Genomic DNA, 21,923 nt, shown 5'->3' on the forward strand with positions numbered 1-21,923 from the left:
TGTAAGGAGGAACACTCTCTCCGAAGTCCCCCGTTAATCTCCTAGCAGTTGATCCTGGGCAGCTGCTGAGAATTCCTGACTCTCACAGAGACCACTGAGAATTATGGTGTGCAGAGATCCTTGGGAATTACCAGTGCAGACCAGCTGCTGCAGTACAGAGAGACCAGCCACATCGATTGCTGGGCAAAAACTAAGAGCTGCTTTGTTAGACAGGTCGCTGACGATGTTTATATACGAGGGAAGACTGACTGACTTGGAAGGAGAACATTTGTTCCCTGTCATTAGTTACTGTCACTTGATAAATCAGTAATTTGTAATATTTTATGTGCTGCCTTAAGGCCAGCTTTACTTCAGTGGAGCAGGATTTGTCTCCAAACTGACAAACGAGCAGAAATGTCCTTGGCATATGCTTAATAATCCAGCTGTGACACCCATAGGGCACCATATACATTTATTATACCATGCAGCAGTATTAGAGTATGTATAAGTTATTCAAAGGGTAATTCCAACCCACTAAGAAGGAAACAATCTGGTTCACAGAAGAGATATAACCAGGAGAAGAATAGGTTACAGTTGGATTCTGTTGGACTCTTAACCTCTTGTGAGAAACTTTCACATACAAACTTTGTATATAAAACAAACAGTTCTATATAAAACATGCTGAGTTGACTTCAGTCGTGTAAGAAAGTCACATTAGCACAGGGCAGAAGGTATATCCCTATTCCCCCACTAGGCCTACAGGGAGATGGCTGGAAAAACCAGATTAAAAAAACAAACACACAAAAGCAACTTAATGATTCTGTTAAGTGAAGGAGCAGAAGGAAGGCAACAATGACCAATATATAAAATAATTGCATTCAATGTTCAAGCACTGGAAATAATTTGAAAAACTGTAGTAAGAGGAAGTGTTGATTTTTTCGACAGGCTCTTACCAAATTTTGAAGCTGTGAGGAACATGTATTTAAATTGAAATAATAAGGTAAGTGTACGTGTAATCTTATGGATAGAGACTATAATTAAGATACTATTGACTATAATTAACTACTTCTTTGATTATCAGATTTCTCCCAATTCCTTGAAATCCTATAAGTTCACTTTGAAAAAATTAGTGGATTTTAGACATACTTTTTTTAGGCATTTCAGAAAATATCTATTTTCTTCTGACAGAAAGCCTACTTGTTAGAGTGATAGATTTTTTTTTTTGTGTGTGTGATTAAGCCTATTTCAACTTGAAAAATATCACGTATGTGAGCAAAAAAAAGGTGTAATAGGTTAATACTCAGATTTGTAAGGAAATAGAGAGGAATTTCCATACTAATTCATGGACATTTCACTAACATTCGGTGTGTCATGAGCAACTAATTTCTATTCCACAGCCTGGTTATATGTGCAAATTCCAGGGACTTCCATGTATAGAGGGGACATATAACATGGAACTCGGCAAGGGTATGCAAACTTGGAGAACACAAGGTTTGAGCTTATTTAGTAGTGAAGCTGCTGACCATAGTGTGTACATTCCTGCCCAAAGAGACTAAGTCTTTTAAGACAAGTTATCTACCAGCTCAAAGTTAATCTAAGAATTAGACAAAAAAAATGACCTGTCATGGCCCACAGATGTGCAGAGACTTTACACTCTGGAATGCTCTGGAAATTTTTAGTTAGACTGTAAGCTACAGAACAGACCAGCAGCTAAGGGATTTCACTGTACCATGTAATAGTTGCTTTCCCCCCCCCAGACTATCTTACTTCCGGAAATCAAGTTCTAAGCATTTAACAACGTACTGTTTTTTCTGACCTGCTGAAGAGATTGCAGAAAAAATTTCGTGGAACTGTAAAAAGACAAAGGGTCCTTAAGAGGAGGATGGAAATGGAAATTTTGTCAAAAAATTGGTGGTGATTCCCCAAGATACAAGGACAAGATTTTCTCCTTGAAGTCTGTTAGAACAAGGCCAGTGGCAGCAAAGAACTGAGAATGACTTCTGAAAAAAACCAATCTGAGCTATATCTGTTGTATGTTATTACAGGCTAATTACTGCTTGTGTAAAACACAGCATTTGGGATACAGGGGCTCTGTAATCAGGGGTGTGGACAGACAGTCATCAAGTATAATTCATTATTTGTTGTTAGTAAAAGCCAATTAGTGTGACAAGGGCATGATGGTAATATTTAATCAACAAAATGGGTCTCTGTGACTAACAGCAACCTCCTGAGGGGCAGCCACCTCTGCCTGTCCCTTCTGGGCAGTGGAAGGTATTTTAGTTACCTCTGAGGGTTGTCTGGCTTGTTTCTGCCTCACCATATCCCTGGGGGTGCCAGCAGGAGGCCCTGAAGGGTCCCTTCTTCATGCCCTTTCTCCTTTCTGCAGCCTCTTATGCCATCCATCCCACAGGAAAACAATGTCTAGGAGTACACAATCTTAAAAGTAATAGTGCTATCATATGGGAAAGGGGGTAGGATTTGGTATTCCATGTGAAACAGCAGCAAGAGAACCTGTCACCTTGGGGTGTTTGAGAAGAACAAGCTTCAGGAGTGTGTACCTGAGGAGCAAGTTTCTCATATTTAAGACAAAATGATTCATAGCTGGAGATTTCATATGGCTGGAATGTTTTGTACAAAGAATATCTGGACTGGATTCATACACGAGACAATTCTCCAAAGAGTGGATGCTTTGCCATTATTCTATTCTCTTGACAATGACAAGATCTGCAGCCCACCTGGAAAGCCAAAGCTTTCCGCAGAGAGATACAATTTGAGGTTGATGGGGGTGGCTCTCAAGGTTGGCCACTCCTTCTGCTGTGTTCTTTTGCAGGAAGGCTAAAGACAATCTCAGACTAAAAAAAATACAGTTCTAGTCTGCAGAGAAATGTGGGATGCTTTGTTTTATTCTTGCTACAGATCACGTGCCCTACTTTAGCAGGGATTCTGGGTTCAAAAAGTGAATTTTAAACTGAAGGACTTAGATGTACTTCCTGGATGTTAGTGCCTGCTTCTCCCAGACCTCGCTTTTATGTTGTGGCAAAATGTAGATATATATCAACCCAATTACTATACACCCTATTTTCCATCAAAAGGAAGCTTTGAGTGCTAGAAGGAGCCACACTATGGTCTATGATAGATCTCTGACCTGAACAGTGACAGGACCAGGATCAGTGGGACTATATTTATTCAGTATTTCTTGAAAACTACAGAGGACTACTAAAAATCTGCAAAATAAAATAAAAGTTTCACTGATATGGCTGTATTTCCCATGACACATAAGGAGTAAGAGAACTGTTGGCCACTATATATGGCTCAGTGTTCATATAAAAGAGAGGGTACAAGAAATGCTCTGACCCTTTACAGTAGTATCAGAGCAGCATTTGTGATCTTAAGATGGCACAGGACTCACAAGGAGCAGTTCTGAGAACACAGTGGCCGAGGGGTTAAACATAAGTTGAAGTTAAATATAATATACTCATAGAACTACCAGACAGAATCTGATATGAGGAAATTCATTAGATCTCTTCCATGGCCTACTGCAAATTTATCTTGGTGAAAATCTGTAATTAAAACATAATCCAAATGCAAGTGATACCAATGTTATCACACAATGTAATACTGAGTCTGTGACTAGATATCCAAGTTCAACAGGATTATAGTATGAACTTTGAAAATGTTATCTCTATTTCTAAGGAAATTGTATTTTTCTTATTGTTTGGGTGATTCTTCTTGTCAATGGATTCAGTTTTGGTTATAAGAGACGGTGTTGATCTGTCATGAACAGGAACACCTTTCAGAATGAAACTCTTTCCTGCAGCCACCTCTGTGTGAGTATCTGAATCTGGATCTCTCTTAATTTTATACTTGGTTTTATAGTCAAGGTATTTTTTTCATATCTCAAGGAACAGACTGAGTGAATGGAAGTTACAATGGTGCCAGTGGACTAAGACTAGACAACCTAATTTAATTGAGTACCAGGAACAGAGGATAAAAGTTAATGAAAAGCTTTCTGCTTTTGCAATGCACCAGAGTAGCTGGATCTGTCCCATCAACATACGCTGTGATGAAATGTTTCCACTCTATAACACCACGAGATTAAACTGTAGTTCTTCACTCAGTGAAAGTAGCTACTTTATTAGTGTCATATTCATTCAATACCCAGATGTTCTATTATTGTGATTATTCTCACCATTTTTCTCATGTACTCCAAAGAAAGGGGTTTCCCTCTGATAACATTAGCCTTTGCAAACAAACAGATACATTTTCACATGCCATACCTGTGTGAAAATGTTGAACCTTCCCCCCCCTTACTACAGTGGGAAAAAGCACAGAAATGAAGACTTTGTGCATACGTAAAATATTGATAAAGACTAAACAAAACGTGATGACGTTTTATCACTTGAGACTCACATGACAAGAAAAGAGATTACACTCTGATGTTATAGATGAGAAAAAGTATATATAACTGAAATCTCTAGTGCAAAAAAAATAATAGAAATAAAAGCTGAAATGCAGAATTTTGCTTATAGTGCTCAAATAACCTTAAGAAGATTGACCTTACCAGTAAAGCACTGATAGAAAATTCAGGTACTTTCAGGTGTACAAGATTTGTTAATATTTGAGTGGAAAAGAGAAACATGGCTTTTATCAAAACACTATCAATCCTTACTTTAGCAGCTGAAAAAGAAACCCAAATTTTCTGTCCTTTAGAATATATAATGGGAGCTCCAGGAATTGCCATTCTCTTGCAATGCACTCCAAGTCTGGCTAATTTTCTGAATGACAATCAAGGTATTTGGTTCATTGAGTAACTGAAAAGTCTTAAACTGACACTAGGGAAAGAGTCTCCAAAGGGTTCCGCCAGCTGAAAACAGGTTTAGTGTGTACCTACAACTTCCAAATGTATGTGTGCAGAAAGAATCTAGGGAGACTGTGCCTACTATCAACTGCTTGCAAATACATAGAATCATAGAATAGAATCATATAATCAGTCGGGTTGGAAAGGACCTCTGAGATCATCAAGTCCAACCCTTGGTCCACTACCACCATGGTTCCCAGATCATGGCACTGATACCACATCCAGTCTCATGTTAGAAACCTCCAGGGATGGAGAATCCACCACTTTCCTGGGAAGCCCATTCCAGCTTCTGATCACCCTCTCTGTAAAGAATTTCTTCCCAATACCCAACCTAAACCTCCCCTGGAAGAGCTTAGGACCAAGCCCTCTTGTCCTACTGCTGGTTGCCTGGGAGAAGAGACCAACACCCACCTGCCTACAACCTCCTCTCAGGTAGTTGTAGAGAGCGATGAGGTCTCCCCTGAGCCTCCTCTTCTCCAGGCTGAACAGCCCCAGCTCCCTCAGCCTCTCCTCACAGCACTTGTGCTCCATTCCCTTCCCCAGCCTCATTGCCCTTCTCTGCACCTGCTCCAGCCCCTCAATATCCTTCCTGAACTGAGGGACCCAGAACTGGACACAGCACTTGAGGTGTGGCCTCACCAGCACTGAGTCCAGGGGCAGAATCACTTCCCTGGTCCTGCTGCCACACTGTTCCTGATCCAGGCCAGGATCCATTGGCCTTCTTGGCCACCTGGGCACACTCTGGCTCATGTTCAGCCTCCTGTCAATCCAAACTCCCAGGTCCCTTCCTGCCTGGCTGCTCTCCAGCCACTCTGTCCCCAGCCTGTAGCGCTGCAGGGGGTTGTTGTGGCCAAAGTGCAGGACCCGGCACTTGGCCTGGTTGAACCTCATCCTGTTGGAACCAGCCCAACTCTCCAGCCTGTCCAGGTCCCTCTGCAGAGCCCTCTCGCCTTCCAGCTGATCAACACTCCCCCCAGCTTGATATCATCTGCAAATTTACTAATATTGGACTCAATCCCCTCATCCAGATCATCAATAAAGACATTAAACAGGACTAGGCCTGACACTGATTCCTGGGGGACACCACTGGTGACCGGATCCCAACTGGATGCAGCACCGTTCACCATCACTCTCTGGGCCCGGCCCTCCAGCCAGTTCCTAACCCAGCACAGGGTGCCCCTGTCCAAGCCATGGGCTGCAGCTTTTTCAGGAGAATGCTGTGGGAGATGGTGTCAAAGGTTTTTTACTGAAGTCCAGGTAGACACATCCACAGCCTTCCCCTCATCCACCAGGCGGGTCACCTGATCATAAAAGGAGATCAGGTTGGTCAGACAGGACCTGCCCTTCCTAAACCTGTGCTGGCTGGGTCTGATCCCTTGTCCATCCTACAGATGCTGTGGGACTGCACTTAGGATGATCTGCTCCATAACCTTGCCAGGCACTGAGGTAATTTTTCAGTTTATATCTATTGTCCTCCAACATGAAAATTCTATACTTAAGCCATATGATCCTCCTACTTGGCCTCTTCAGAGCATTATTATTTAACAGAAAGAAATACTAATAGAGATTAAATCTATATACCAAGGGACGAGGTCTTTATCCTGTACACTATAGCACAATGTCAAAGCTGAATAAGTACCACATTAAAGTAAAGAAGATTTGGAGTTTCATGATTCTCACACTATAAAAGTTTAAATAAAAGCACCAATAATAATTATTTTTTTATGAGACCATTTGGTCACATCTTCCCTCTTTCTTAGATACAGCAGTTTGAAGGATATACACAATGTGACCTACAGAAGAAGGTTCATTCTTTTAAAGGAATGACCACAATTCTGAAGATAGCAATTTTTAATCAAAGCTCTAGTCCATTGTGAAATGAAATCTTTAAGTTCTTCCTTACTTTTCCCATGGAATCAGCTATGATGGCACTCCATAGTTGCTTGAACTTTAATGCTGTGATACACATTAGAATAAAACAGTAGTTATTTCCTAGGTATAGTAAATATGTGATTGATCAGTTCAAATAGAATCTAGTAAAGACAAATAAAAGCTAACTGTGGAGTTTGTACCAACTGTCTATGATCTCCATAAAAAGAGAGCCCCCCCATCTCTAATTTATGGATATTGCCTCTTATTTATACTGCCTGTATTCCTGTCTCAATTAATTCTCAAAAAGTATTTTCTTTCTTTGCAATAAAATATTTTCATAATATGCATTCTGAATTCCTGTTACCTCATCACACTTGTTTCTCTTACATAGACTGTAGTAGATGAGGAGTAATTACACTCAAATCATCAAAATTAACTACACCTATAGTTAATTTTATTAATCCAAAGTCCATCTTTGAGAGCTTCTTTATATTCATTAATTTTGTGCTTGATTTTCTCTTTGAGGAGTATTTTGACTTGCAGTCAAATTAACAGGAATTCTGGTGGTAATATTTGAAAAATATTAGAGAAAAGACTCATATGTTCAAAAAAGTGCTTCTAACATTAATTACTATCTGGTTACAATCTGATCAGCAGTATTAGATACATTCTGATTGTAATATAGAGTGATAAGAAAAATTACAATAATGGAACTAATAGTAAAAGGTACCATTCATATTTTTTAAATAAACCTGCTTCCTAAAAACCTTGTACCTTTGGTTGCCAGCTGAACAAAAAATTTCAAGTAAATTTAGAAAAGTGAGTACAAAGATCTGAAGAGTGGCCTGAACTAAGTTGAAAACTCTGACATGAAAAAATAGAACCACAGAGAAAATTACCAATGGCTCTAGTATTTGCTTCAGAGAAGAAACCTGCAGCACTTAAAGGTATCAACCACTTCAGGCTGTAATCTTCTCCCTTCCCATCTTGACCTCCCTTGTGATTAATCTGAGACGTAACAGTTTGGGAAGCTGAAATACTAAAGTGTGCTTTACCTGTTTGGCCATTCAATATTTTATGTTTTGATTGCCTGTCAGTCAGCTCATCACTTTCTCCCAATATGAAGCGAAGCTGTTGACAAGCAGAGGACCAGAACCAATAATAAGACAACCAATCATAAAGAAAATATAGAAAGGTCAAAACCCAGACAAACTTCATTTTAATTGGATTATACACTCGGAAAGGCAGAAATGAGTTGATGTGAGGTGAACCATGAAAAGCAGAAAATTAAATGAGGAGAGATGAGGGCAGGGAGATTCTAAAACAGTGCTAAAATTCTCAGCAGCACAAGGAGGTGAGGGGTGGGCAGAGCAAGAACTGTGATTAACGTAGTGGGCTAAATGGGACTGCCAGGTGTGAAGGCATCAGGTAGGACACTGCTTATTGTACTGACAAAGAGATTAAATTGAAAAGAATAAACACAAGTCTATGCCTTAAGCTAGTGATGGAACAGGGTGCCATTCAGCATATAATAAAGGGAGCTGGCAAACACAGCTTGAATTGGCAGATAAGCGCAGATATTAAATTCCATTTTTCTGTCAGTTATGAGCTGCTCTGATAACGCTTGTTTCCTAATTAAAAAATATTTACCAGTGTAAACTTCTGCACCAGGACCTCCAGGAGTCTTTCCAAACTGAGCATATATGCCAGCCTTTCCAGATGCCTCAAAGATTATTCTTAGTTTTGTTCTCATTTCAATTTTCTTTTCCCCTGCACTGTCTTTTCCACTTGGAAAGTAGCAGGAAGCTACTGCAAGCATGAACTAGATTACTAATGGTAAAAATCAACTCAAGTATTATTCAAAAGCTTTGCTGTCACCCTTGGACAGTAAAGCACAGCTTCTTCTGAGATGCCTAACATGAAGGTTTACTTCATAATGATATAATAAACCTGCTGGCAAACAGAGCGCAACAGAAAACAGGAGCAGTCCTGAAAATTTGAGGACTGGAAGCCTTCTGTGACTCTCTTTGCCGTGAAACAAGCCCAGGGAAGTCTGTATACACAGCCAGTGGGCTGATTCCCAAGTCACTCATTTGGTGTATGATATTCATAGTTCAAATTTCTGAAGGAGATCCTGATGCCACTGCAGACTGGAGATCAACACAGGCAGTACAAGTTCCTTGTCCCCAAGCTCACCTTTAACACTCCCCCAGAGTCCAGCAATCTGTAGATTAGTGGGTTTCTAAATTAACTGAATTTGCTTCATTATGTTTTACAGCTCATGGACTTTTCGTCCATGAATTTGCTTAATTATTCTTTGAACCAAATTTTGCTTGTGGCTTCCAAAACATCCCTAGGTAACAAGTTTAATTACAAACTGTGTTTAAAAATACTGTGGGGATTGTTAAAAAAAATCTGCTTCCTGATGATTTTATTGAATATACTCTAGTTTCTTGTCTATGAGAAATAGTGAATAATCATGAATATCAGTGATATGTTCAGTCAATTCCAAAATATCTGTGTATACCGTAGGAACAGTACTTCTAGCTACAGATGGGAAGTAGGTCACTGGATAATGAAGTTTTTAAATTGAAAATGCCAGACCCTGGAGGAAAGATAACAAAAAGGGACAACTCATTTGATGTAAAAAACCTGCAGTGTAAAACTCACAGTCCAAACACCTGAAGGTCTCTAAAGTTGCTGAGACATATGGCAGGCAACCTTCTCGCTTGACGTGATCAGCATGAGTAACATCACAGCTGTACACACCAAACTGCTGTATTCCTTCCTGGCAGAACTCAAAATTGTGGTGACCCTACTTCATACTGAAGTATGAAGACATTTTTGATGGAAAGAAGCATCTTACAATTGAAGTGGAACTTCAGTGCAAGAGCAATCGTCCAATTCTTCACAAGACTTCTACAGTGATGGTGACTTGCTACAGTACAGAGTGGCCAGTTTTTGACAAAAATAAAACACCTCCCCTCCCCCCAAAAAACCCTTCCAAAAAAACCCCCAAAAACCCTGAAACAAAAACCCTCCCTCCCCTGCCTCCCCCTCCCCCCAAAAAAGCACAACATATTTTCAAAGCTGCAAAAATCAAGTGATTCTACCAATCCAAAAATGCCAGGATTTTGACTAGGGTTCCTTTTCAATACTGGAGGTTTTGTCAGGTTTGTAACACCTTGTTGGAAAATTTTAACTGCTATGTGTGATATATGCAGCTTTGAAAACACTCTTGTGAAAACTACACACTGTATGAAGAACCTCTTGTGGAAACACCCTTTCCAAGGCTTTTCTAAAATACGTTTCAGCCTTTTAGGATGTCAGGACAGGTAGAGTGACCAGGCTTATTTTAAAATTAGTTTAAGACTAGTTTGAATCTTCTGCATAAATACTTTTTAATATTAGAAGAGCAGAGGAAGGTTTTCATTTGCTACAGAATATTTTCTACCTGCCAAACACTGAAAAGATCCTTATTGATATACAGCAGCTTGAAAACAAGGCATACTTAGAGCAAAACTGCCCATAGTTGTTTACTTGGCTCATAGATACACATGAGAGCTATTACAGTGGTATTAATAAAACTATCTCTTTTATTTACCTAAGCAAAATATCTACTCTCATAGACTGAATTGATTCAGATTGCTATTCTGGTTCTGGAATAAAGAAATGACTGCAGTCGTTAGGATTCATTTCAGACTACATGAATGTTACATGATAACAAGTCTTTCATATGCTAACTGTGTATACAGTTCTTTGGGACAAACATTTTCCTTTTCAAAGAAAATCAGGATTTAAAAGTATAGAATAATGTTGACAATATTAATATAGATTTTAACCACCCAACAAAAAGTCAGTTTTGAAGGAAGTATTTTGGCTCTGAAAAAGAAAGTCTGACACTAATGTTTGACTTTAATCACTCCAATGCCAATAATAAATCAGAGGCAAGATGGAAGCTGCTGATCTCTATATAGAGATTGCACAGTGTTTTTCATTATGCAAGGCCATTCAGATATAAATATAGAAGAACTATTGAAAAGTCAGTGAAATATCACATTTTTTGTGTATTTGTGACTGTGTGTGTGCATCTTTTTGTGTCTCAGTGCAGGCAGACAGCAAACATCTATCTTGTAATGTTAACTCAAAAGGGCTGAATTCACCTGTGGTGTCATGACTTATATTGCAGAACCTGGCATTACATCAACAATAAATACAGCATCTTATTTAAATTTATGTTTTCTTCAAACACCTCAGTGAGCTAATGGAATGTAAAGCAAAAACAGAATTTTTTTTTTCCAATTAGTTTAACATGAATTTCAAGGGCAAAGTAAACAATCTAATGAGCAAATTAAAATGCTGATTTTACACTGACAAAGCAAGATTTCTTCAAGTTTTTTGGGAAGAGTCCATTTCTAGTGGAGCTAACTTAGCAGAAATATTATTTTTGGCGGTGGTAAAAACAACAACAACAATAACAAGTCTGAAAAGATGTTAATGAAATTTACAGATTGGTGTCAATACATTTTTAAAAAGAGCTCCCTCAGTCTCTAAAGAATTATGTGAGTATAATATGAGTACTTGCAGTATATGCAAGAAAAACAGATAGTTTGTACAAGGTCACTGCAAATACAAGCTGCATCAACCTGGGGAAGTTCCTACAGCAACATAAATGTGTTTATGAGCAGCAGGTGAATTCCTGCAAAAGACTCTAAAGCCATTAACAGCTCGGTAAGGAGTACATAATAATGGGTTGTTAACTCAGCCATCCCAAGCACATCAAGAAAGGGCACTTTGAAACTATTAATACTAATACATTACAACACTGTAAAAGACAAAGGGAGAATTTTAACACTATGTCTCTTTGAATCATTAAAATAAACATTTGTGATTTTATTAGGGTACAAAACTAACAAAACTGCATGGGAAGTACTGGATGAGATACCCTTTCTCTGAATTCAAATTGGTTAACAGAGTTGCTACTTGGAATGAAAAGCTCCTCTAACGTGCGTTTTTCATTTGATTTTCACCATGTCCCCACACCAAACCCACAGCTTTTATTTAATACACAGTAAAATATATACTAATATTAAACATGAAAGTAGTATGTTTTAATGCATTAAAATTGAATGGCTCTCCTTAAATGAGCTTCCTCTTTCCCTCTGGATTTTATTCCCTTCTCCCAGAATGACTGCTTTGGGGACGTTGGTGCTTTATAAGAAAGAGGTTGCTGATATTATGCAGTCAGCAGTTTCATCTTCATTTAAAGTGAAAAAAAATGTTTAAAGTGGAAAACTAATAATCTGTCCTTTTCTATGATTAGGGTACAGTTGCAATGCAGTCTTGGAAAAAAGGAACTTTCTCTGGTTTTACCCTCCAAAATTATACATGTCTTTTTATCTTTATCTACCCAATTATCTCTTGAATGCATCAAGGATTGCAGGAAGAAACTTTAAATTAAAAGATATCTCATATTGGAACATTCCTTCATTTAGACAAAGATATAAACCCATGTCTCTCAAGGTACGTCTTAATTTAATCTGTGAATACACCTTTATGGTTGCAAAACAACAATTTATGAACAGTAAGTCATTTGTGTATTATGAAAACGCTGTGCAAGCTTCAGTTTTTAAAATAGTTTAGGCTCATAGGTGAAGATTTTTTAGAGAAATTTAAATCTAGTTCTTCTTTTTAAGAGGGTCTAAAGGAAACATTCTATCAGGTTTTAGAGAAACTGAGACCTAGATACTGTATTTAATTTATAAATAAGGAAACCACTTTCACTTAGATGGCCATCTTTTGACAGGGACACTAGTTATATTCAGGTCATTGCTCACAAACTGACCATTCTTTTTTGTAAAAATTTGTCAAACTGTCAAACCCAAAGTTGGACTCCTGAGTTTGTGTTAAGGTACCTGAGGGAACTTCAACTCTATTCTCATACTGAACTAAAACTTACTGGAACTAAACTCAGAGGTAAGCACACTGCAACTGGTTGGTAGAAACAACAATAATAAAATACTTTGTGAGGATATTATTTTGTTAAGTTAGGATTAAACATGCTAAACTCCATACCACTTCCTTTTATGCAATCCTCTCTGAAGAGACAATATTTCTTTTTCACAACATGTGCATCAAAACCATCTAAAGCTTGTCCTCAGGAGAGAGCTGAAACTCACTGCACTATAAAATAGCTGCTTCTGATTTTTGACCCCACCTAAACACATGCTTATGATTAACATCTGATTCCTGCAGTTAACATTATTATTATTATTATTGCTGTGTCAGTAAACAATTTTTAAAACATTTTTTCCTGAGGTTCAAATGCTGATAGTCTAGCAAAGTGTTTAATAATTCTTTTTATTAGTAACTAGCCCCCGCTATCAGTGAATTTAGCTTTCTTTGCTATATTTGAGGTATGGAACTAGCTGTGTTTGTTGTCTTCTGACAGTTTGCATACCTCCTATGCTTTTCCTACACCCTTAAAAATATTTGAAAATCATTTACCCAAAACCATTAATACACTTTTAATACATTTGTGCAGCTCTTCTAGCAGTTACTGGAATAAGAATTGTACATGTAATTTTCCTTGGAGAAAATAGTATTAGGTACAGACAAGAACACAAGAGCAGCAGAGACTTAAATTTGGTTGGCTGGGGTTTTTTTAATCAAATCTACAAGGCTTGCTAAAACAGCATTATATTTCTCATTGAGAATTTTTGGTTCAGCAGCAACAACAACAGTCATAGCCCTTTAGGTTGCTTTAATATTAAATACAAGAATTTAGAAGCTATCTCCAGATAACTGATGACAATGATTAGGAGACAAAGCCAAACCAGGCCTAGCTCAGAACTTCTATGATAAACCCTTTGCTGCATGGAATTGATATTTAGATGCCAGATTTCTTTTTCTCCTAATAGTAATTATATCGGTGTCATTAATAATGGCTGCTGCAAGGTCCTTAGCTTCTTTCCTGCAGGCAAAAATTATATCTTGTCAGAGAATCTTGTAATTGTTCACCCTCATTTTCAATGGTTCTGAGACCTACTTTTTTCTTTTTTTAGAATCCAAGGCTTTTACAGTTTTTCTCCTGGGAAACTAGGTTAATAACAGCAGAACAGGAAAACTGAGAGGCTTGTTTAACATCACTTACTATGCTAAAATAAGCTCGGAGATTTTCATTTTAATGATTATATCACAAAGCACATTTGTAGTGATTATTTTTTAAAAACATTCACCAGACATGGCTCATTTCCCAGGAGCTCTGAACAGCCAAGAATGCCAGAGGCACTCCTTGGAGCCCTGGAGCCCCACTGTGACATGCTGAGCTGTTCCTGCAGCTATGAACAAATACTAAGATCTGCTTAATACTACTATGCAAAAGCTCTTATGTATCCCAAATATGCAATACTCTTGTTTTGATGAGAATGTGTTGAAAGTGTAATGAAAATGTATCATTGCATGAATCCCGTGTTTCTTGATTCCAGAAACTCGTAGGGAGCAAATTGTTATGTAAGCCTCAAACAACTTGAATAATTTGAAAAATACTACAACGGGAAAGTGTTCATTAAAAAAAAATAATTATTAGCTAGAAATTACCCAGCTAATCATTCAGCCTTTTATCCTGAATATACTCACTGACTGGCTAGGCACATGAAGTGCTCCTATGCTTATCCCTACTGTTGGAAGGGATACTGTTGGAAGGGATACTGTTCCCCAATCTTTTCACTGATGTTGACTTTCAAATTTAGTCAGGAAGCTTGAAAGGTTATCAAGCAATAAAAGAACATGCCTGGAGGAAGAACTAGTACATCCTAACAATGCAGCCACAACAGCACCAAATGAACTACATCTGCCCATGAGTTATGTCACACAGCCTGCAGGCCCCCTTCAGCCTCGTGACAACTGGATCTAGGGCATATATTATTCTTCATGATTTAAAAACCTAACATAAAAGCAAAATCTGAACCAAGAATGTAATAACAGGTACTTCAAGGAAATAGGTAAGTTGTAACATAGTTGTGGCTGAAAAAAGCCATGTTTCTTCTGACTCATTTAAACATTATGCAAGATTGTAATTAAAGAGCTGGAAGATTGGAGAGGTTTGGCTATTTAAGTAGTAGGAGGCTGAGAGTCAATGAACCTCAAATGTGTCACATAGACCTCATAGAAAGGCACAGAGAAGAAATGACTAATTTTACTTCTCGTTTCCAAAATGTCACACAGAAATTCAGAGTATTGTCTTATCTACAGGAAGTGGCTTCTTAAAAGAAATATCCATATCTTGTCTAATAAGAACACGTGTGGTTCCGCTTCACTGAGGTTGGATTCCAGACAGTGTTCATGCAGGATTAGGTTAATTAACCTGAGAGGATCATAATGAAATATCTCTTTAGCTGGAGAAGACACAGAGGAACATCTGCTGTCCTAAACCAGGATGAGTCACACACCTTACACTGCCAGGTCACATGGGAATAAAAGATAGAATAAAACAGCTTGGACACTGGTGTGACAGTGAGCCTGGTGTGTTCTCAGGACTGAGCACAGCACAAGATTATCTGTTCCTCAAAAAATAAAGGAAAAAAAGTGACAAGAATATCAGTTCATAGCTCTGTACATCTTTTTGCCTTCAAAGTGCAGTGTGTAATCTATTATATATCTACACTCCTAAGGCTTTGAAATAATATTGTGTACATATTTCTAGAACAGGTAGATTTGCTTTAGACTACAGGATACTACAGGCAAACAGCTCTAAAAGACAAAATTACTTTCTTGTTTATAATATTCCTTATTAATTTTTGTAAAAATATTTCCGCCAGTCAAAACATTATGCGTTGATAGTCTTAAATCTTTACATTACTCCCATCATGTCATGTACCTTAAATTCAGTTACTCAAATTCAGGAGGGCTCATTTTAATCCACATTAATGATTATTCAAAGAAATAGGGTTTTTTGTTTTAATATTAGATTTTAAGAAGGAGCATCATTTCTCATGTAAGTTAAGTAAATACAGCTGTAGACTGATAGAAAAATTAACAAGGTCATACTGCTTTCTAATTCTTTAAATCTGGTACTTTGCTCTATCTCTCTGCCTCATCAGCTCTTCATCTCTTTTTCAAATCTCATTGGAAAACTAATTTCCCCCTTGCCTCCACTGCATGGTTATTTTCTCATTTTTATTTATTAATTCAACTCTAAATAATACTGGAATGGACAAAAAGTAATATCTGACATCCCACATATCCTGTCCACTCATTGTCCTATGGAGGTGGGTTAAATCTTTCATGTGAAAATAGTCTATGAGCTGCAAATTGAGTCTCCCAACAAAATGAAGTATTTTGCCAAAGGGATTTGGCTTTAGTGTAAATTTAATCAAAAGACAAGGAAGCAAAGAAATATCAGCCATCCCCACCTCCCCCAACATCTTGATTCAAAAGATATTCTCTACTTTCTCTATTTAGAGATATTACAATGACTTGGATATTGCTAGGGTACATTCCATTAAAATCTCTTCTCTATAGACAGACTCCCTTAGCTAATTATATATTATCTTGTGTGTAATAGAAAGTATAATCCAGCTGGTGTATTTGGGTCATATGAGAGAACAAACAATACAGTTGCTGATACCTATACAGCTTGGTATGCTTGATACAGCTCTCAGGGAGCATTAATTTTTGATGATTAACTTCACGGGGCTGGGGGGAAAAGGGGAGGAATAAGCATTTTCCAGTTCAGCTGCACAACCTGAAGTGCAGCTGGTATGGTTTATATCCACTGTGTTCTGTGTTTCCTTTCCCAGGAGGGAATTCCTACAGAAGGACTCAGTGTCATTACAAGCCTCTAACAAGGCCATATCTTATCCCACTCCTTCATCTGTCTCACACATGCAACGTTTTTGATGAGAGGTAAAGAGATTATGATGCCCTGGAATCTTGCAAAGAGTACAAGCTTTGGTCACTGTCTGAGTGACAGTTTTGAAGCATAAAAGTTTACTACTGTTAGCAATGAAACTGAGATTATATTGTTGCATGGAGTTTGATTTTTAATGGGAAAGACAATACTGCCCATGAGAGATTTTTTTCTTTTAGAAATTGTGGGCAGTTTGTGGATGATATCAAGGGATTATAAAGTATAATGTATAGACAACAGGGTGCAGAATGGGGCAGACATCCCGTATCAACAGAGATAATTTGCAATGTTTACTATCTGAAGAGTCAAAAGAAGGTCTATGAAGAAATGCTTTTATAAGTACATCTTAGATCTCAAAGGGCAAACATTTAACTGAGTCTCTGTGTGTAACTGTAAAGGTTCACTCATCATTTAAGGTGACAAATGTTGCCAACTGTATAGGTTTCAGAATTATTATTATTATTACTGTGACAGAACTCATAGCACCTTGGGCTGAATGTCTAGGAATTTTTGTTCTCCTCACAGGTCAAATCAGCTCTCTAATTATGTCCTAGGCTAATTTATGTTCACCACATTTGTGACCCAAAAGCTGCAGAATGAGCTGACCTCTTGTCACACAACAACATAAAAATGTACCAGTGTATTCATAAACAAGAAACTAAAAACCTGTACAGTCCATACAGAACTAGCTCACAATGGAATTTTGTTAGTCACAGACTTTTCATTCTACAGGCAGACAGAAAACCAAACAATATTTGGTTATGATCCTAAATGTTCTACAGTAATTCACTGAATATTGTTCTGGATATGCATGGAAAGATGCATCTCTGTGTTCTGCATTCTCCATCTCTAATTTGTCTTATGACATTGTTGGAAACTGCCCCATTTTGGGGACTGCTTACAGTTTATTTGACAGCTATTTGATTTCTGAAGTTTACATATCTTTCAGGAAACTCCAGGAGCCCATGGCAAGATATGACTTCCATTTATGACCCACAAAATTCCTACTGGTTATAATTAAAAGCAGACACGGTCCCTTAATGTACTGCCCAGTGATATATTGACAATTTTTCAAATGTCAACAACGTATCTTAAAAGAAATAGCAGTAAATACTTGTAAAACTTTAGAATCCTGCATAATTCTTCAAAGTTTCACAATCAGATGAATTTGGGGGATTGAGTGTTTGTATTTGCTGGAGACGTTCAATTTCTTACGTTGTATATCAGAACAAACCCTCTTTTCTTTATTAAACACAAATGACAGGTAAAAAGGGATAAAAACAGGACTGCAAAAGTTGTTCCATTTTTCTGCCTAGTGTGTTTATTAGTATCTAAGGCTACTGGTTTCTGCGTTTTTCTTACCTCCCTAAGACAGTAACAAAATTTCTGACCTTTTCATATTTAACATGTTCTTCAACTTTAGCAGCATTTTTTACTCTCTACTACAGGGATGCCTTTGTGGCAAATTCATACTAAATCCAGCAGACAATTATTTCACTTTCATCATATTTCTTGTGGGTGTGCAACAACATCCCTATTTTGTCACTTCTGCTGAAAACATGAATGCCAATATTCCCCTCTTTGAGGGTTACTGGGAAGCCTGAGAGATTACAGCTTCACTTGCTATGTCTACCCCTGACAAGACACAAACTATGCTATTTAACACACAGAGCTCCAAGGTGAAGAAGAACTGGAAGATGCCAGTAGTGCATTTTATCTCCCCACACCTAAGAGGGAAGAGAAGTAGTTAGAACATACTCCTTCTATATTTTAAAAAGGTGGAAACAGAAAATGCTTTGTAAAAACAGACAGGAGTTGTTTAAACTGTATATAACAAAGGGCCACAAAGCCTGTGTATGCAGTCTTGCTGCACAAAGATCAAGGCTAAGTAATATCTAGATCTCTAAGGAAAGCTGTTTGCCTTGTCACTCAGCCGTGGCAGGTATTGGCAGATAATCTATTGATAAAGGATTTTAATAAATATATAGAGAAGCTTTATAATTTACCATCCATATGAATGGTTATGGGTCTTTGGAACTGTTCCTCTTCAGCTGAATAAAATCTCACAATTTCTCATGTTCAATATCAAAAAATGAAACAAAGGAACTTCAAGTCATGCTGTGGTTTACTATGGTAATGGATTAAAACCTGAAGGACTTCCTCTAGTGTAGGAAAGTAGGGTTTCCTTGCTTTGGCTACCAAATATTCTAAGCAATCTGTCTTCTCCCTCTAACACTGCTATCGAAATTGTTTGGATTTCTTTCCCATTTTACCCTTTTTTTCTGCATCATTAAAGCTGCAGCAATAGAGAAGTGCAGTCAAGGAAGAAAATCCTCAGTTACTTACAGAGCCTAACATCCCCAAATCTTTCTTTCATGACTGTATTTCTGTCCTTTAAGCACAGATTATTGCTTTATTTAGCAAATGAAATCATGTTCCCATTCGCCTTAATTCTGCTGCTTCAGTGTCATTCTAATGTGACGTTTTTAGAGTCCATAAATCAAAATATGTTCAAGTATATGATCCATTTACCCACGTTTGTAAATGTGGCTACCGTTTGACAAGTATATGTACGGTCTGCTTGCTGTTCTACTTTATTCTGATGTGAAACAAGACAGTCATTAACAAGTTAGAAGTAAACAACAAAAAAATCCAGTACAAAATAAAACGTCTACTTTAGCATACATAGCATTGCGTGTGGGATCAAGTGAAAAGTTTAAAGTGTTTTTAAAAAATACTATTAAAAATATAAAACACATTGATCTTTAGGATCTGAGTTTGGGTGATGCTGTAAGTGAGACCTACTTTCTCATAGTACTTGATCTCGTAGTCCAGAATTGCTCCATGGGGAAAGTCCGGCTCTTGCCAGGAGAGGGCAATGCTGTTTTGGGAAGCCCAGTCCTTCCTTACCATACCTATCAAGGTGGGTGCTGAAAGGGAAAAGGATAACTAAGGGTTAAAGACGAAGCACACGGTTTATCCTTTCAACCTACAGTCTGAGGACACCAACCCGAGGTGACTTTGAGTGACCTCCAGACAGCAAAGCATGACAGATGGCAATTCTCAGGGAAACCATATAACCTGGAATTAATGTCTCAAGCACACACTAGTAACTCCTTTGTTGAAGTGCAGAGTAGCTCCTGAAAAATGTCTGTAAGCAAAAATACAGAAAGAAATGCCTGTGCTGGTCCCTACAACTGGCTGGGCACAACCAGGTGGCACTGCTGGTTCCGAGGGCATCTTGTCCAGAGCAGAACCACATTTCAGAGACAGTAAATTCTACATTCAGGTTAATCTTCATTTAATGGTATAATTCCAATGTGCACAATGTACATTCAAATTTACTCTTTGGGGTATTTCTGCGAGTTGGGCTGGCAGCAGCAGGGAATTCAGCCCTTTGGTGAGGTGTCTGTGTGCATGGAAGAGCCAGCTTGTCAGGGACTGAGCTGTGGGCAAACTGTGGGGGCAAAGGTGCCCCCAAACCCACCTGCCGCTTCTGGGATCCAACACACATGGAATGGATGCACCCAAGAGCCAAATTATCTCACTACAGGTTTAACCAATTTTAAGAAATAGTTTTTCTGCCCTTTTAGGACTGAAGATACAGAGTTATCTATGCAGTAACTTCAAAATGGTGAAAAATCGCATTCTAGAAAACAATCTTTGCTTATTTTATTAATCTGGTCAGGCATGTCAAAGGAGGTCTAATAATCTCCAGATGCTGATGTTGTTTTGACAGTATTGACATGCAGCTTTCCCAAATATTGCAGGAAAACCAGTCATGTTGTTCAACGGTCTTAAACACAGCTGAGTAAGCTGAACAAACCCATTACCATAACTGGTTCACAGCTTTCACTATCTGTCTTTCCACTAAAAAATATCAGTTTATTACACCCCCTCCCCCATTCCTCTCTGTTATGAATCTTACTTAACGTCTTCTAAATTTCCATGGAGCATTCTCCTAAAAATAACACATTTTTATGACTTCTGGTTTTATCTTTTGAATGAAAGAGTCTCCCTAGAAATAAGAATCTGCTTCTAAGCACAAAATTTCACGCTTCAGTTTTCTTTCCTGTAAATATTTCAGGAAGTTTAAGAAATGAAAACAATAAATACATTCTAGAATGCAAACAAACGCTGAAGAAAACAAAACTGGTTGTTTGGCTTCGAAAAAAGGGAAACTCTACACACAGACATGCACATCTTTCTCTGTGATAATACACTATCTGAGAGAGAAAACAAACTTCCATCCACCGTCTCTCCTCCCTTTGGATAACTATTCTGTGGGATAATAGTCAGGTCCTCTCTGATGTGAAAAAAACCTCAACTCAACATGTAATACCAAATGAAAAAAAACTACCAAAGTGCTAAGTGGACTACACAGAGCTTATACAGGAAATCGTTCTACCCTTGTACTTAATGCCATTTTAACCACAGGTCTGATGTGAGGGTATCAGAGAAAAAAAGAAGATTTCCTGCCATGCTGAATAAAAGATTAACCCAGTTTTCAGGAAGTCCTTAAAAAGCATAATGTAAATAACTGAACAGAATACAATACAAACAAATAAATGAAAAGAATTCATAGGATTTGGACCACAATGTGATCCCTGGGTATGTATAGCTACTCCCTCAGCTGACATGAAATTTTTACTCTTGAAACTGAGGGTGAAGCTGAGCTCTTGTAGTATTTCTGTGGGGCAAAATCAGCTACTCCAAGCAAGATACAAAGAAAGATCTGTTTAAAGGAAATCAGGAGGTAGTAAACATGGATTTGTATTTGCCAAACACTGATCAAGGCCCTAGGAGGGCATTGCTCTCTTAAATTTGTTTACTTCTTGTTATTTTGAGTCATTCACCGGTATTGAGCTGTGATTTACAGGTGGGGCTGAGGGAGCTGTAGCAACCTTCCAGATACAGCTGGTGCACCCTGTGTGCCTGCTCCTGGGTGATGGATCTCAGCAGGAACACCTTCCCAGCACATTGTGGCTTCATCTCACTGCATTTGGGGGTTCCCTGGTTGGACAACCCAAACCTTGTGAAGTGATTAAGATGGATTACAGAAAACATCAGGTTAAGCTGTAGATAAAAGGGTATTCTTGGCCCTCCTAGGCTTTTAAAGTACAGATCGCTGACATAACGTGTCTTCAGATTATGACCCAACCTCTATAAGCTTTTCATATGTACTCAAGATGGGGATTTTTCTTTGTGTTCTGACTTCCAAATATATTCAGCAATTTCTGCATGCTTTCAGCCTGAGCTCACGGCAGTAACTCTTCCATTTGAGGAACTGCATGTCAAAGCACA

General features: G+C 38.1%; 1 protein-coding gene across 4 annotated transcripts in view; it reads right to left on the minus strand.

The window, feature by feature from the left end:
* EPHA6 (EPH receptor A6) overlaps positions 1–21,923 on the minus strand; it is a 451,959-nt gene that overhangs the window by 129,838 nt on the left and 300,198 nt on the right. For 3 of the 4 annotated variants that reach the window (XM_051779390.1, XM_051779389.1, XM_051779388.1), the window contains exon 6: positions 19,425–19,549. The exons of the other annotated variant lie outside the window; for it this stretch is intronic. In XM_051779390.1, coding sequence (XP_051635350.1) covers positions 19,425–19,549 — 125 coding nt within the window. The remainder of the gene's footprint in view (positions 1–19,424; positions 19,550–21,923) is intronic. 4 annotated transcript variants of the gene reach the window in all.

This window comes from Manacus candei, unplaced genomic scaffold, assembly GCF_025592945.1.
Source record: "Manacus candei isolate 608988 ecotype Guabito, Panama unplaced genomic scaffold, ASM2559294v1 h1tg000014l, whole genome shotgun sequence".
Classification (NCBI taxonomy): Eukaryota; Metazoa; Chordata; class Aves; order Passeriformes; family Pipridae; genus Manacus; species Manacus candei.